The sequence below is a fragment of the Aquarana catesbeiana genome, linkage group LG13, assembly GCF_042186555.1.
Source record: "Aquarana catesbeiana isolate 2022-GZ linkage group LG13, ASM4218655v1, whole genome shotgun sequence".
Classification (NCBI taxonomy): domain Eukaryota; kingdom Metazoa; phylum Chordata; class Amphibia; order Anura; family Ranidae; genus Aquarana; species Aquarana catesbeiana.
The window spans coordinates 223,009,574-223,025,215 of record NC_133336.1 but is presented as its reverse complement, the minus strand read 5'-3'; the positions used below and the strand labels follow the sequence as shown (position 1 = coordinate 223,025,215).

The window sequence follows — 15,642 nt, the reverse complement described above, 5'->3', positions numbered from 1 at the left end:
TATGACACACTATATAGTATATTTTACTTTTATATGAAATCTATTATTACATTACATAATATGTATACAGTGTATTTATATCAATTATACAGACAGGTAATGACGTAGGAAGTGAGTTTCAAGCATAATACATTCTATATAAAGGACACACAGGCAGTATATTGGACACTAAATATATATATATATATATACACACATTATTGTATGTATACTCCCCTCCCCCCTCCCCTCCTGTCATATAAACATTTCATCCCACTGTAGCCCAGATACAGCAGATCATTACCCCAATGGAAGGAATAGTGCCCCATCATTAGTGTCAGTGGGAGGAATAGTGCCCCATCATTGGTGTCAGTGGGAGGAATAGTGCCCCATCATTGGTGTCAGTGGGAGGAATAGTGCCCCATCATTGGTGTCAGTGGGAGGAATAGTGTCCCATCATTGGTGTCAGTAGACGGAATTGTGCCCCATCATTGGTGTCAGTGGACGGAATTCTGCCCCATCATTAGTGCCAGTGGGAGGAACAGTGCCCCATCATTGGTGTCAGTGGGAGGAATAGTGTCCCATCATTGGTGTCAGTGGGAGCAATAGTGCCCCATCATTGGCTTCAGTAGACGGAATAGTACCCCATCATTGGTGTCAGTGAGAGGAATAGTGCCCCATCATTGGTGTCAGTGGGAGGAATAGTGCCCCATCATTGGTATCAGTAGAAGGAATTGTGCCCTTTTGAATGTGTCAGTGGGAGGAAATGTGCCCCTTTGTTGGTGTCAGTGGATGGAATAGTGCCCCATCATTGGTGTCAATGGATGGAATAGTGCCCCGAGGACCAAATAAATGCAAGACTCATCCCCCACCCCCGGGCCGCAGTTTGGAGACCACTGCCCTTAGCCAATAAATGTTGAATCACCAGGCTAAACAGTAGTTTTTTTGAAGGTTCTCCCAACCCCTGACCCAAAAACAGTCCGTTGAGCAATTCATCCTTCTTGACCAGAGGGGACCTAACCTAGGCCTCTTTACGCTGTAGATGGGCCTCCCTAAAGGAGAATCACCTACTTATAGAATAAAATGTATTAGTCCAGGCCTTCTCCCAAATAACTAGGGCAGAATAGCAGAGAGTTGGATTTGGTTGCTCCCCAGTAAGACGTCCCTCTTCACACCTGTCCCTCTGTTGACCACCTTCACCTTCAGCCTTAGGTGGTCCAGTTCCCCTTTCTCGATACCTTCGAAGTAAAAATCCTCGTTAAAAATGGGGTTCCTGCTCCGGCGGATGACGGTGCTCCTTTGCTTCTGAAGCTTCCCTGGCATGAGGCACATCACGACACAGCAGCTGATGGCCTTGGGGTCCTGGTACGAGAGATACAGTTCCTCGGCATTGACTAGCTTCACCCTGAGATGCCCCAAGTCCTTCACGTACTCAACAGACAAGCGGATAAGACCGCCTTTGTTTAGAGGGACCTCAGTTTCTTTGGTCAAGCGGTCCTGACAACAGATAAATTCAAAGTGGAAGATGGGCGGTGGGACCAGATGGACCATGGAGGCTCGAGGGTTCTCATGGTCCTCCTTGGTGGGCAGGTTGGGACTGGTGTCCGTTGAGCTGGTTTCCTCGGTGGACAGGGAGCTGGCCCGCGTTAAGGTCTTTACAGTCAAAGTGCGAGAAAAGGCCAGTGGCTTACTGGAGGTTTGACTGACTAGACACCTGTCATAAGACCGGTTCAAAAGGGGAGAGCTGTACGGGGAAGACTCTGTAGAAGATGTGGTGTCACTGTCCAGGGCCCCGAGATGAAGGTCATGTGAGCTCCAGCTCAAAAAACAGTCTGGATCTGATGGGGAGTGCGGCTTCAGCTCACAAGGTCCATGCGTGGGACACATCTGGTGGAAGAGAGACTCTCTCCGTCGGGTATGGGGGCTCTCCGACAGATATGGACCCCCCATAATGGAGGCTGCCATGGTGGAGCTGTGCCCCTGCTTTGGACTACCGGTTTCCTGCTCTACATCTTCCACCTGAATGACATGACGGCTGGCTGACCTCAGCAAAGCCCTTGAGGCGGACTTGGACCCGGCCTCTGAAGCCTTCTTCTGGAACCACTTTCCAACGTTTCCACCCCTGTCCTGTAATGGGGACAGCTTCGGGGGAATGAAGAACGAAGGGATTTGGTCCGGGGTGAGAATATTTGGACACGTCGGCAGCAGTTTCTTTTTGGAGCAGAACATGATGATCTCAGTGTCTAGCAGAAGATCTGAGAAGGAGGAAAAAAAAAGAAATTAGTTTTGTGCGCCCTCTAGTGGCCACATATGAATCCATTAAATATTATTAGGAAAATATGACAAAACAAGCTTGGAGAAATGTGTCAGGAACACATGAAAAGTTGTGCAGTTTCCCAACATGCACCGAAATTTGTTGACATATGATTTAGCAGACGCACAGCGCGGTCATTAATTGTTAATGGCACCCCCACGCATCTGCAAATGTGTGCACTTTTTAAATGATTATTTCTGGTCCTCCATGTGACTCCGCTGCTCTTTTATCTCTAATTTCATCTCTAATATCTCTAAAAGCTCCCATCATCTCCCCTCCCCCCTCCCCCTTGTTAATGATCAGAGGAAATAGCATCTATTCAACCTCTTCCATTCACGGGGTAATCACCTTGCCCATTTAATCCGGCGGGGGCGATTAATTGCCGATCGCTTTTGTGTCATTGCACAGCTTTCTTATTTACATTAACAATTTTCCTCTTTGATCCTCGAGTCCAAATCAGGACGTCATAAACATTTATCGAGCACAAATAACATTTTTGGGAAATTACGGAGAAATAATTTGGTGGCACAAAAAGAGTTTACGTATGAAGGATGTATGGTGTATTCAATAGACTCTGAAAACAGTAAAAAGTTCTCAGTGGAAGAATCATGTTATACGTAAGGTGCTGATTGCTGAGGTCATTAATCTCCGGCGTTCACCGAATATGGATCATGATCATCACATGGTCTACATGGATTAACCATTCATAAGGGTAAAGGTTCATACCCAACATGTTTCTCAGTTAGACTTCATCAGGGGATCGGGAAATTAGCATGATCATGATCATCACATGATCAACATTGGATCCACCATTCATAATAGTGAAGGTTCGTACCCAACATGTCTCTCAGATGGACTTTGCTTCATCGGGGGATCAGGAAAAGAGTATGATCATGAACATCACATGGACTACACGAGCCGTGACATTGGATCAACCATATATAATGGTGATGGTTAATTTTTAACACGTTTCTCAGGTAGACGTTTCGTCATCAGGAGATGGGGATGTTGCTTTATTAAGACATGGGGAAAGGAGCATGATCATGTACATCACATGGTCTACACGAGCCATGACATTGGATCAACCGTTCATAATGGTGAAGGTTGATTTCCAACACATTTCTCAGATAAACTCTGCTTCATCAGGGGATCGGGAAATGAGCATGATCATGAACATCAAATGGTCTACACTGGGTCAACCATTCATAATGGTGAAGGTTAATTCTGAACGTGTTTCTCAGATAATTGTTGCTTCATCAGGGGATGGGGGAAAGGAGCATGATCATGAACATCACATGGTCTACACAAGCCATGACATTGGATCAACCATAGTGGTGAAGGTTCATTCCCGTCTTTCTCAGATAAGCTTTGCTTCATCTGGGATTGGGAAACAAGCATGATCATGAACATCACATGGTCTAAATTGAATCAACCATTCATAACGGTGAAGGTTCATTTCCAAAGGGTTTCTCAGATAAACTTTGCTTCATCAGGGATCAGAAAGCGAGCATGATCATAAACATCACATGGTCTACACAAGCCATGACATTAGATCAACTGTTCATAATGGTGAAGGTTCATTCCCAACACGTTTCTAAAAATAAACTTTGCTTCATCAGGGTTCAGGAAAGGTGCATTATCATGAATATCACATTGCCTACACGAGCCATAACATTGGATGAACCATTCATAATGGTGAAGGTTAATTTGCAACTCGTTTCTCAGGTCGACTTTGCGTCATCAGGAGATGGGGACGTTATGGCTCATTAGTGAAAGAAATAACAGAGGAATTAAAGAAGTGCAAGGGGAAATATTTGACCTGGTTCGGAAGAATCAGTGCCATAAAAATGAGCATACTGCCCAGAATAGTTTATGTGCTGCGTACAGTGCCAATCAGGTTACCGGCGACTCTCTTTAAACAAATGCGTCGGCTGTTTGTGGCCTTTGTGTGGAACGATAAAAGGCCTAGACTGGCTTACGATATTTTAAGAAGGAATAGAGCGGAGGGCGGCCTAGGACTCCCGGATATAACATCCTATTATAAGGCCATGGCGCTAGTTCGAATAATGGACTGGTGCCATGACCTAAATAGAAAACCATGGGTACAGGCAGAAATGTTGATGGCGGGGAGAAACCTGGCAGGAGCACCATGGATCCAAGGGTCATTGAGAGGGCTGTCACAATGGACATCACCAATGACCCTGAATACATTAGAAGTATGGGATAGAATGAATAAAGAGGGCAGGTATGCCCCACAGACCTCCCCTCTGGCTCCTCTGGAGGGATTCCCGTGGTTCCCCCCGGGGGAGAAGACGGGAAGTCTGGGGTCAAGACGGGAATATTAGATGCGGTAAGTTTGCCCCAAGTGGAGCTTTATTATCATTGACAGAGATGATTTTGAAATTTGGGGAGATAAGAATGGCGGAATGGAAACACCGTCAAATGACGAGTTTCCTTAAGAAAATAAAGCCGTTAAGACCCATAAATACACTTACCGCATTCGAGAGGCAGTGTGCACAGACATCAGAAGAAATAGAGAGAATTTTTTTTATTTTTATTTTTTTTGTGCTAAAATAAACACACACATTAAATAAATTTATGGACACCAGAGGCTTAGAAGGGAAGGGGATGTCCCCCTTACTCATTTTTTAAAAGAAAAGGGGAAAGGGAGAAAAAAGAGGGAAGAAAGGAAAAAAAAAAAAAAACACATATGCACGATTTATATAATTATGAATTATAGGGATTTTATCCCCTTTTTAAGCATGATTGTACACCGGGGTTTTTTTTTTTTTTGCATGCACAAATTACATAATTATGAATTCTATTGATTATCGACATGAATTAGAATAAAGGGGAAATCCATTTTATAATTTATTTTAAATACACTTTATAATCATATTTAAGCATGACTGTACACGGGGTTTTTTTTTGTTTTTTGCACAAATTACATAATTATGAATTTTAAGTGATTAATGACACGAATTAGAATAAGGGGGAAATTTATTTACAATTTTATCTTTAATACACTTTATAATCATAATCAAGCACAATTGTACACGGAGGGTTTTTTTTTTTTTTTTTCTCCCCCCTTCGCCCCCCTTTTCTTTCTCTTCTTCTCTCTTCGCATATGTAAATTTCGGTTGTTGGGATAGGGGGGAAAATTGTGGTAGGTGTGGAAGGATGTAATGTGTAGTTTGTTTTTTGGATTGAACATAGGGGTATAGTATGTTGTATAATTGGTGTATATATAAATGGAATAAAATAATAAAATTTTGATTATCAAAAAAAAAGAGATGGGGACGTTGCTTTATCAGGGGACGGTGAAAAGAGCATGGGCATGAAAATCACATATAGTCTACATTGGATAAACCATTCATAATAGTGAAGGTTAATTTCCAACACGTTTCTCAGATAAACTTTGCTTCATCAGGGATCAGAAAAGGTGTATTATCATGAACATCACATGGCCTACATGAGCCATGACATTGGATAAACTGTTCATAATGGTGAAAGTTCATTTCCAACAGGTTTCTCGGCTAGACTTTGTATCTTCAGGGGATGGGGAAAGGAGCATCATCATGAACATCACATGGTCTGCATGAGCCATGACATTGGATCAACTGTTCATAATGGTGAAGGTTCATTTCCAACTCATTTCTCAGATAAGCTTTGCTTCATCAGGGGTTCAGGAAACAAGCATCATCATGAACATCACATGGTCTACATGAGCCATGACATTGGATGAACCATTCATAATGGTGTAGGTTAATTTCCAACATGTTTCTCAGGTAGACTTTGCATCATCAGGGGATGGGGAAAGGGTTATGATCATGAACATCACATGGACTACACGAGCCATGACATTGGATCAACCGTTCATAATGGTGAAGGTTAATTCCCAACATGTTTCTCAGGTGGAGTTTGCGTCATCAGGAGATGGGGACGGAGCTTTATCAAGGGACTGGGAAAGGAACATGATCATGAACATCACATGATCTACACCAGCCATGACACTGGATCAACCGTTCATAATGATGAAGGTTTCTTTCCAACATGTTTCTCAAATAAACTTTGCTTCATCAGGGCTCAGGAAAGGTGCATTATCATGAACATCACATAGCCTACACGAGCCAAGACAGTGGATGAACCATTCATAATGGTGAAGGTTAATTTCCAACACGTTTCTCAGGTAAACTTTGCATCATCAGGAGATGGGAACATTGCTTTATCAGGGGACAGGGAAAAGAGCATGGGCATGAAAATCACATAGTCTACATTGGATGAACCTATCATAATAGTGAAGGTTAATTTCCAACACGTTTCTCAGATAAACTTTGCTTCATCAGGTATCAGGAAAGGTGTATTATCATGAACATCACATGGCCTACACGAGCCATGACATTGGATCAACTGTTCATAATGGTGAAGGTTCGTTTCCAACATGTTTCTCAGATAAATTTTGCTTCATCAGGGGATTGGGAAATGAGCATGATCATGAACATCACAGGGTCTACATGAGCCATGACATTGAATGAACCGTTCATAATGGTGTAGGTTAATTTCCAACATGTTTTTCAGGTAGACTTTGCATCATCAGGGGATGGAGAAAGGGTCATGATCATGAACATGAACATGGTCTACTCGAGCCATGACATTTGATCAACTGTTCATAATGGTAAAGGTTCATTCCCAACATGTTTCTCAGGTGGACTTTGCGTCATCAGGAGATGGGGACGGAGCTTTATCAAGGGACAGGGAAAGGAACATGATCATGATCACATGGTCTACACGAGCCATGACATTGGATCAACCATTCATAATGGTGAAGGTTCATTCCCAACATGTTTCTCAGATAAACTTTGCTTCATCAGGATGTAGGGAAAGGTGCATTATCATGAACATCACATGGTCTACACGAGCCATTACATTGGATGAACCATTCATTAAGTGAAGGTTTATTCCTACACGTTTCTCAGGTAGACTTTGTGTCATCAGGAGATGGGGAAAGGAACATGATCATGAACATCACATGATCTACACCAGCCATGACATTGGATCAACCGTTCATAATAATGAAGGTTCGTTCCCAACATGTTTCTCAGATAAACTTTGCTTCATCAGGATGTGGGGAAAGGTGCATTATCATGAACATCACACGGTCTACACGAGCCTTTACATTGGATGAACCATTCATAATGGTGAAGGTTAATTTGCAACTCGTTTCTCGGATAAAGTTTGCTTCATCAGGATGTGGGGAAAGGTGCATTATCATCAACATTACATGGTCTGCATGAGCCGTGACATTGGATGAACCATTCATAATGGTTCATCCAATGAACCATTATGAATGGTTCATTGTGAAGGTTCATTTCCAACAAGTTTCTCAGGTAGATGTTGCGTCATCAGGAGATGGGGATGTTGCTTTAGTAAGGCATGGGGAAAGAAGCATGATTATGAACATCACATGGTCTGCACGAGCCATGACATTGGATCAACCATTCATAATGGTGAAGGTTCATTCCCAACATGTTTCTCAGATAAACTTTGCTTCATCAGGATGTAGGGAAAGGTGCATTATCATGAACATCACATGGTCTACACGAGCCATTACACTGGATGAACCATTCATTAAGTGAAGGTTCATTCCTACACGTTTCTCAGGTAGACTTTGTGTCATCAGGAGATGAGGAAAGGAACATGATCATGAACATCACATGATCTACACCAGCCATGACATTGGATCAACCGTTCATAATAATGAAGGTTCGTTCCCAACATGTTTCTCAGATAAACTTTGCTTCATCAGGATGTGGGGAAAGGTGCATTATCATGAACATCACACGGTCTACACGAGCCTTTACATTGGATGAACCATTCATAATGGTGAAGGTTAATTTGCAACTCGTTTCTCGGATAAAGTTTGCTTCATCAGGATGTGGGGAAAGGTGCATTATCATCAACATTACATGGTCTGCATGAGCCGTGACATTGGATGAACCATTCATAATGGTTCATCCAATGAACCATTATGAATGGTTCATTGTGAAGGTTCATTTCCAACAAGTTTCTCAGGTAGATGTTGCGTCATCAGGAGATGGGGATGTTGCTTTAGTAAGGCATGGGGAAAGAAGCATGATTATGAACATCACATGGTCTGCACGAGCCATGACATTGGATCAACCATTCATAATGGTGAAGGTTCATTCCCAACATGTTTCTCAGATAAACTTTGCTTCATCAGGATGTAGGGAAAGGTGCATTATCATGAACATCACATGGTCTACACGAGCCATTACACTGGATGAACCATTCATTAAGTGAAGGTTCATTCCTACACGTTTCTCAGGTAGACTTTGTGTCATCAGGAGATGAGGAAAGGAACATGATCATGAACATCACATGATCTACACCAGCCATGACATTGGATCAACCGTTCATAATAATGAAGGTTCGTTCCCAACATGTTTCTCAGATAAACTTTGCTTCATCAGGGATCAGAAAAGGTGTATTATCATGAACATCACATGGCCTACATGAGCCATGACATTGGATAAACTGTTCATAATGGTGAAAGTTCATTTCCAACAGGTTTCTCGGCTAGACTTTGTATCTTCAGGGGATGGGGAAAGGAGCATCATCATGAACATCACATGGTCTGCATGAGCCATGACATTGGATCAACTGTTCATAATGGTGAAGGTTCATTTCCAACTCATTTCTCAGATAAGCTTTGCTTCATCAGGGGTTCAGGAAACAAGCATCATCATGAACATCACATGGTCTACATGAGCCATGACATTGGATGAACCATTCATAATGGTGTAGGTTAATTTCCAACATGTTTCTCAGGTAGACTTTGCATCATCAGGGGATGGGGAAAGGGTTATGATCATGAACATCACATGGACTACACGAGCCATGACATTGGATCAACCGTTCATAATGGTGAAGGTTAATTCCCAACATGTTTCTCAGGTGGAGTTTGCGTCATCAGGAGATGGGGACGGAGCTTTATCAAGGGACTGGGAAAGGAACATGATCATGAACATCACATGATCTACACCAGCCATGACACTGGATCAACCGTTCATAATGATGAAGGTTTCTTTCCAACATGTTTCTCAAATAAACTTTGCTTCATCAGGGCTCAGGAAAGGTGCATTATCATGAACATCACATAGCCTACACGAGCCAAGACAGTGGATGAACCATTCATAATGGTGAAGGTTAATTTCCAACACGTTTCTCAGGTAAACTTTGCATCATCAGGAGATGGGAACATTGCTTTATCAGGGGACAGGGAAAAGAGCATGGGCATGAAAATCACATAGTCTACATTGGATGAACCTATCATAATAGTGAAGGTTAATTTCCAACACGTTTCTCAGATAAACTTTGCTTCATCAGGTATCAGGAAAGGTGTATTATCATGAACATCACATGGCCTACACGAGCCATGACATTGGATCAACTGTTCATAATGGTGAAGGTTCATTTCCAACATGTTTCTCAGATAAATTTTGCTTCATCAGGGGATTGGGAAATGAGCATGATCATGAACATCACAGGGTCTACATGAGCCATGACATTGAATGAACCGTTCATAATGGTGTAGGTTAATTTCCAACATGTTTTTCAGGTAGACTTTGCATCATCAGGGGATGGAGAAAGGGTCATGATCATGAACATGAACATGGTCTACTCGAGCCATGACATTTGATCAACTGTTCATAATGGTAAAGGTTCATTCCCAACATGTTTCTCAGGTGGACTTTGCGTCATCAGGAGATGGGGACGGAGCTTTATCAAGGGACAGGGAAAGGAACATGATCATGATCACATGGTCTACACGAGCCATGACATTGGATCAACCATTCATAATGGTGAAGGTTCATTCCCAACATGTTTCTCAGATAAACTTTGCTTCATCAGGATGTAGGGAAAGGTGCATTATCATGAACATCACATGGTCTACACGAGCCATTACATTAGATGAACCATTCATTAAGTGAAGGTTTATTCCTACACGTTTCTCAGGTAGACTTTGTGTCATCAGGAGATGGGGAAAGGAACATGATCATGAACATCACATGATCTACACCAGCCATGACATTGGATCAACCGTTCATAATAATGAAGGTTCGTTCCCAACATGTTTCTCAGATAAACTTTGCTTCATCAGGATGTGGGGAAAGGTGCATTATCATGAACATCACACGGTCTACACGAGCCTTTACATTGGATGAACCATTCATAATGGTGAAGGTTAATTTGCAACTCGTTTCTCGGATAAAGTTTGCTTCATCAGGATGTGGGGAAAGGTGCATTATCATCAACATTACATGGTCTGCATGAGCCGTGACATTGGATGAACCATTCATAATGGTTCATCCAATGAACCATTATGAATGGTTCATTGTGAAGGTTCATTTCCAACAAGTTTCTCAGGTAGATGTTGCGTCATCAGGAGATGGGGATGTTGCTTTAGTAAGGCATGGGGAAAGAAGCATGATTATGAACATCACATGGTCTGCACGAGCCATGACATTGGATCAACCATTCATAATGGTGAAGGTTCATTCCCAACATGTTTCTCAGATAAACTTTGCTTCATCAGGATGTAGGGAAAGGTGCATTATCATGAACATCACATGGTCTACACGAGCCATTACACTGGATGAACCATTCATTAAGTGAAGGTTCATTCCTACACGTTTCTCAGGTAGACTTTGTGTCATCAGGAGATGAGGAAAGGAACATGATCATGAACATCACATGATCTACACCAGCCATGACATTGGATCAACCGTTCATAATAATGAAGGTTCGTTCCCAACATGTTTCTCAGATAAACTTTGCTTCATTAGGATGTGGGGAAAGGTGCATTATCATGAACATCACACGGTCTACACGAGCCTTGACATTGGATGAACCATTCATAATGGTGAATGTTAATTTGCAACTCGTTTCTCTGATAAAGTTTGCTTCATCAGGATGTGGGGAAAGGTGCATTATCATCAACATCACATGGTCTGCATGAGCAGTGACATTGGATGAACCATTCATAATGGTTCATCCAATGAACCATTATGAATGGTTCATTGTGAAGGTTCATTTCCAACAAGTTTCTCAGGTAGATGTTGCGTCATCAGGAGATGGGGATGTTGCTTTAGTAAGGCATGGGGAAAGAAGCATGATTATGAACATCATATGGTCTGCACGAGCCATGACATCGGATCAACCATTCGTAATGGTGAAAGTTCATTTCCAACGCATTTCTCAGATAAACTTTGCTTCATCAGGGATCAGGAAAGGTGCGTTATCATAAACATCACATGGTCTACATGAGCCATGACTTTGGATGAACCGTTCATAATGGTGAAGGTTCATTCCCAACATGTTTCTCAGGTAGACTTCACATCATCAGGAGATGGGGGCATTGCTTTATTAGGGGACAGGAAAAGGAGCCTGATCATGAACATTGCATGGTCTACACGAGCCATTGGTTCACACTGTTGCTGCGTGGCAGAGCTGTGTAAATCTCAGGACTGGATGGACAAAAATTCAACTTTTTTGGAAGGCAGAATAGCCCCATCTGGGGGTGTTCAGCTCTGTGCTTGGAATTCAGCTTTAAGAAGACAAAGTAACAGTATATTGAAGCCCTAAATTGAGACGGAATCCGTTTCGGGCCGCCGTGGAATCTGGTGACGCATTCAGACCCAAATTGTTCTCTGTGCCAGAAAATTCCACACAAGCCTGGCATCGGGCAACATGACCGGGTGACACACCTGGAATTTTTTAATATACGAGTCATCACTCTGACCTTTATCCCAACGAAATATCGCTAGAGATCTGGAGGACCAAATTTTAGGTAGAAGTGGAACTCCAGCCATAATTTCTTTTTGTTTCAGGGTGAAGTTGTGAATGATTAGATCTTGTGTCATTGAGTACCCACTGGGGAGATTTCCCCCACTTCCTGTCCTGGTGACCACACAAGAAGTGAAGGGGAATTGGCAAGTAAATGGGGACGCAGATTACCTTTCATTACTTTATCTCAAGCAAAATAGTTTTTGATCCAGTTAAACTTTTAACAATATCTAAATCGGCTTTGTATATATTTTGTTTGTTTATTTTTTATGATCAGGACTAAAAAAATAATTATTTGGATTTTGTGTTGTATAGATATGAAGTTTTGGATATCAATATGTTGCATTCTTAGACCTGGCCAGCAGGTGGATCTTGAGGTCCCTAATTACATATTTTCCAGCTTCTTCTTAACTTCTTTTGTAAAAAAAAAAAAACTGATACTTACGGAGCTCACTAGCTAAAGCTTAAAGCGGAAGTAAACCCATCCATAAAACAGTTTCATTTCCGGCACGTAACACTCCCATTGGTTGTGCTCGCAACCAAACTGTCAAACCATCCAATGGCTGGTGTCAGAACTGATCACATTTGCAGCATCATGGCAGTTGACGATTAAACAGAGGCAAAGATGGCAGCTTCCTTGGCTTAAAACGATAGGGAGGTTTACTTACACTTTAAATTTACATGGGCAAGGGCATGCAGTGACTCCACCCCTTCTCTCTGTATGTTTCCTTCCAGGATTTCAATCAGAGTCAGAGGAAGAGACACAAACTCCTGCAGTATATCTCCCCATTGTGGGAGGGGCAGAGACACAAACTACTGCAGGAAATCTCACCATTGTGGGAGGGGCAGAGACACAAACTACTGCAGGAAATCTCCCCATTGTGGGAGGGGCAGAGACACAAACGCCTGCAGGAAATCTCACCATTGTGGGAGGGGCAGAGACACAAACTACTGCAGGAAATCTCCCCATTGTGGGAGGGGCAGAGACACAAACTACTGCAGGAAATCTCACCATTGTGGGAGGGGCAGAGACACAAACTACTGCAGGAAATCTCCCCATTGTGGGAGGGGCAGAGACGCAAACTCCTGCAGGAAATCTCCTCATTGTGGGAGGGGCAGAGACACAAACTACTGTAGTAAATCTCCTCATTGTGGGAGGGGCAGAGACACAAACTACTGCGAGAAATCTCACCATTGTGGGAGGTGCAGAGACACAAACTACTGGGGGAAATCTTATCATTGTGGGAGGGGCAGAGACACCAATTACTGCAGGAAATATTCTCATTGTGGGAGGGGCAGAGACACAAACTACTGTGGGAAGTCTCCCCATTGTGGGAGGGGCAGAGACAAACTACTACAGAAAATCTCCCCATTGTGGGAGGGGCAGAGACACAAACTACTGCCGGAAATCTCCCCATTGTGGGAGGGGCAGAGACACTAACTACTGGGGGAAATCTCCCCATTGTGGGAGGGGCAAAGACACAAACTACTGCAGGAAATCTCACCATTGTGGGAGGGGCAGAGACACAAACTACTGCGGGAAATCTCACCATTGTGGGAGGGGCAGAGACACAAAATACTGCAGGAAATCCCTCCATTGTGGGAGGGGCAGAGACACAAACTACTGCGGGAAATCTCACCATTGTGGGAGGGGCAGAGACACAAAATACTGCAGGAAATCTCACCATTGTGGGAGGGCCAGAGACACAAACTACTGAAAATTGAAGCCTATATCTGTCCTCTACAGTCATTCTCCTTGACATTTAAATAAATGTCTCAATTATAATTTGAGGGTGACATGCTAATAAGCAGAATAACATACAGAGAGTAGCGCTATAATGAACACCTTCATGAATGAAGTGATCTTTACGGCAGGGATAATGAGGTCCCTATATATTGACCTAATTTGATCTAATATCCCCTTTTACTGATCTTTAACACAGTTACTATGGCAACGCGTACCCTTTAATCTGTGGCATAATAACTAAGACCCCTGTGACTCAGCCAGATCTGGCTTATTAACTGCAGAGCGTGTATAATGAGTGATAATAATCATCATAATAATAATAATATAATTAATTGTATATAAATAATACACATACTATTAAAGATTGTGGCAATATTATACTAAGAACACAAAACAACAATAATAATATTAATCATAAAAGTATAATAAACAACAAGAGATTATAAATCAGATAGAGATGGTGTAACAATAATTACAACAGTGTGTGTGAGAGCGCTACGGTATATGTCAGAGCTATATAAATGTATAATAATAATAGTGTGTGACTGTGGGTGGAGGGGACATTAGAGTGTAAGCTCCTCTGTACAGAGACTGATGTGACTGTGGGGGGAGGGGACATTAGAGTGTAAGCTCCTCTGTACAGAGACTGATGTGACTGTGGGGGGAGGGGACATTAGAGTGTAAGCTCCTCTAGTACAGAGACTGATGTGACTGTGGGGGAGGGGACATTAGAGTGTAAGCTCCTCTGTACAGAGACTGATGTGACTGTGGGGGGAGGGGACATTAGAGTGTAAGCTCCTCTGTACAGAGACTGATGTGACTGTGGGGGGAGGGGACATTAGAGTGTAAGCTCCTCTGTACAGAGACTGATGTGACTGTGGGTGGAGGGGACATTAGAGTGTAAGCTCCTCTGTACAGAGACTGATGTGACTGTGGGGGGAGGGGACATTAGAGTGTAAGCTCCTCTGTACAGAGACTGATGTGACTGTGGGGGGAGGGGACATTAGAGTGTAAGCTCCTCTAGTACAGAGACTGATGTGACTGTGGGGGAGGGGACATTAGAGTGTAAGCTCCTCTGTACAGAGACTGATGTGACTGTGGGGGGAGGGGACATTAGAGTGTAAGCTCTTCTGTACAGAGACTGATGTAACTGTGGGGGGGGAGGGGACATTAGAGTGTAAGCTCCTCTGGTGCAGAGACTGATGTGACTGTGGGGGGAGGGGACATTAGAGTGTAAGCTCCTCTGTACAGAGACTGATGTGACTGTGGGGGAGGGGACATTAGAGTGTAAGCTCCTCTGTACAGAGACTGATGTGACTGTGGGGGGAGGGGACATTAGAGTGTAAGCTCCTCTGTACAGAGACTGATGTGACTGTGGGGGGAGGGGACATTAGAGTGTAAGCTCCTCTGTACAGAGACTGATGTGACTGTGGGGGAGGGGACATTAGAGTGTAAGCTCCTCTGTACAGAGACTGATGTGACTGTGGGGGGAGGGGACATTAGAGTGTAAGCTCCTCTGGTGCAGAGACTGATGTGACTGTGGGGGGAGGGGACATTAGAGTGTAAGCTCCTCTGTACAGAGACTGATGTGACTGTGGGGGGGGGAGGGGACATTAGAGTGTAAGCTCCTCTGTACAGAGACTGATGTGACTGTGGGGGGAGGGGACATTAGAGTGTAAGCTCCTCTAGTACAGAGACTGATGTGACTGTGGGGGAGGGGACATTAGAGTGTAAG

At 43.2% G+C, this 15,642-nt stretch overlaps 1 protein-coding gene across 1 annotated transcript in view; it reads right to left on the bottom strand.

Moving 5' to 3' along the window:
• Window positions 1-223: 223 nt before the first annotated feature.
• C2CD4D (C2 calcium dependent domain containing 4D) overlaps window positions 224-15,642 on the bottom strand; it is a 16,736-nt gene continuing 1,317 nt past the window's right edge. The window contains exon 2 of the mRNA XM_073609209.1: window positions 224-2,234. Coding sequence (XP_073465310.1) covers window positions 1,093-2,208 — 1,116 coding nt within the window. The 5' untranslated portion in view covers window positions 2,209-2,234 and the 3' untranslated portion in view covers window positions 224-1,092. The remainder of the gene's footprint in view (window positions 2,235-15,642) is intronic.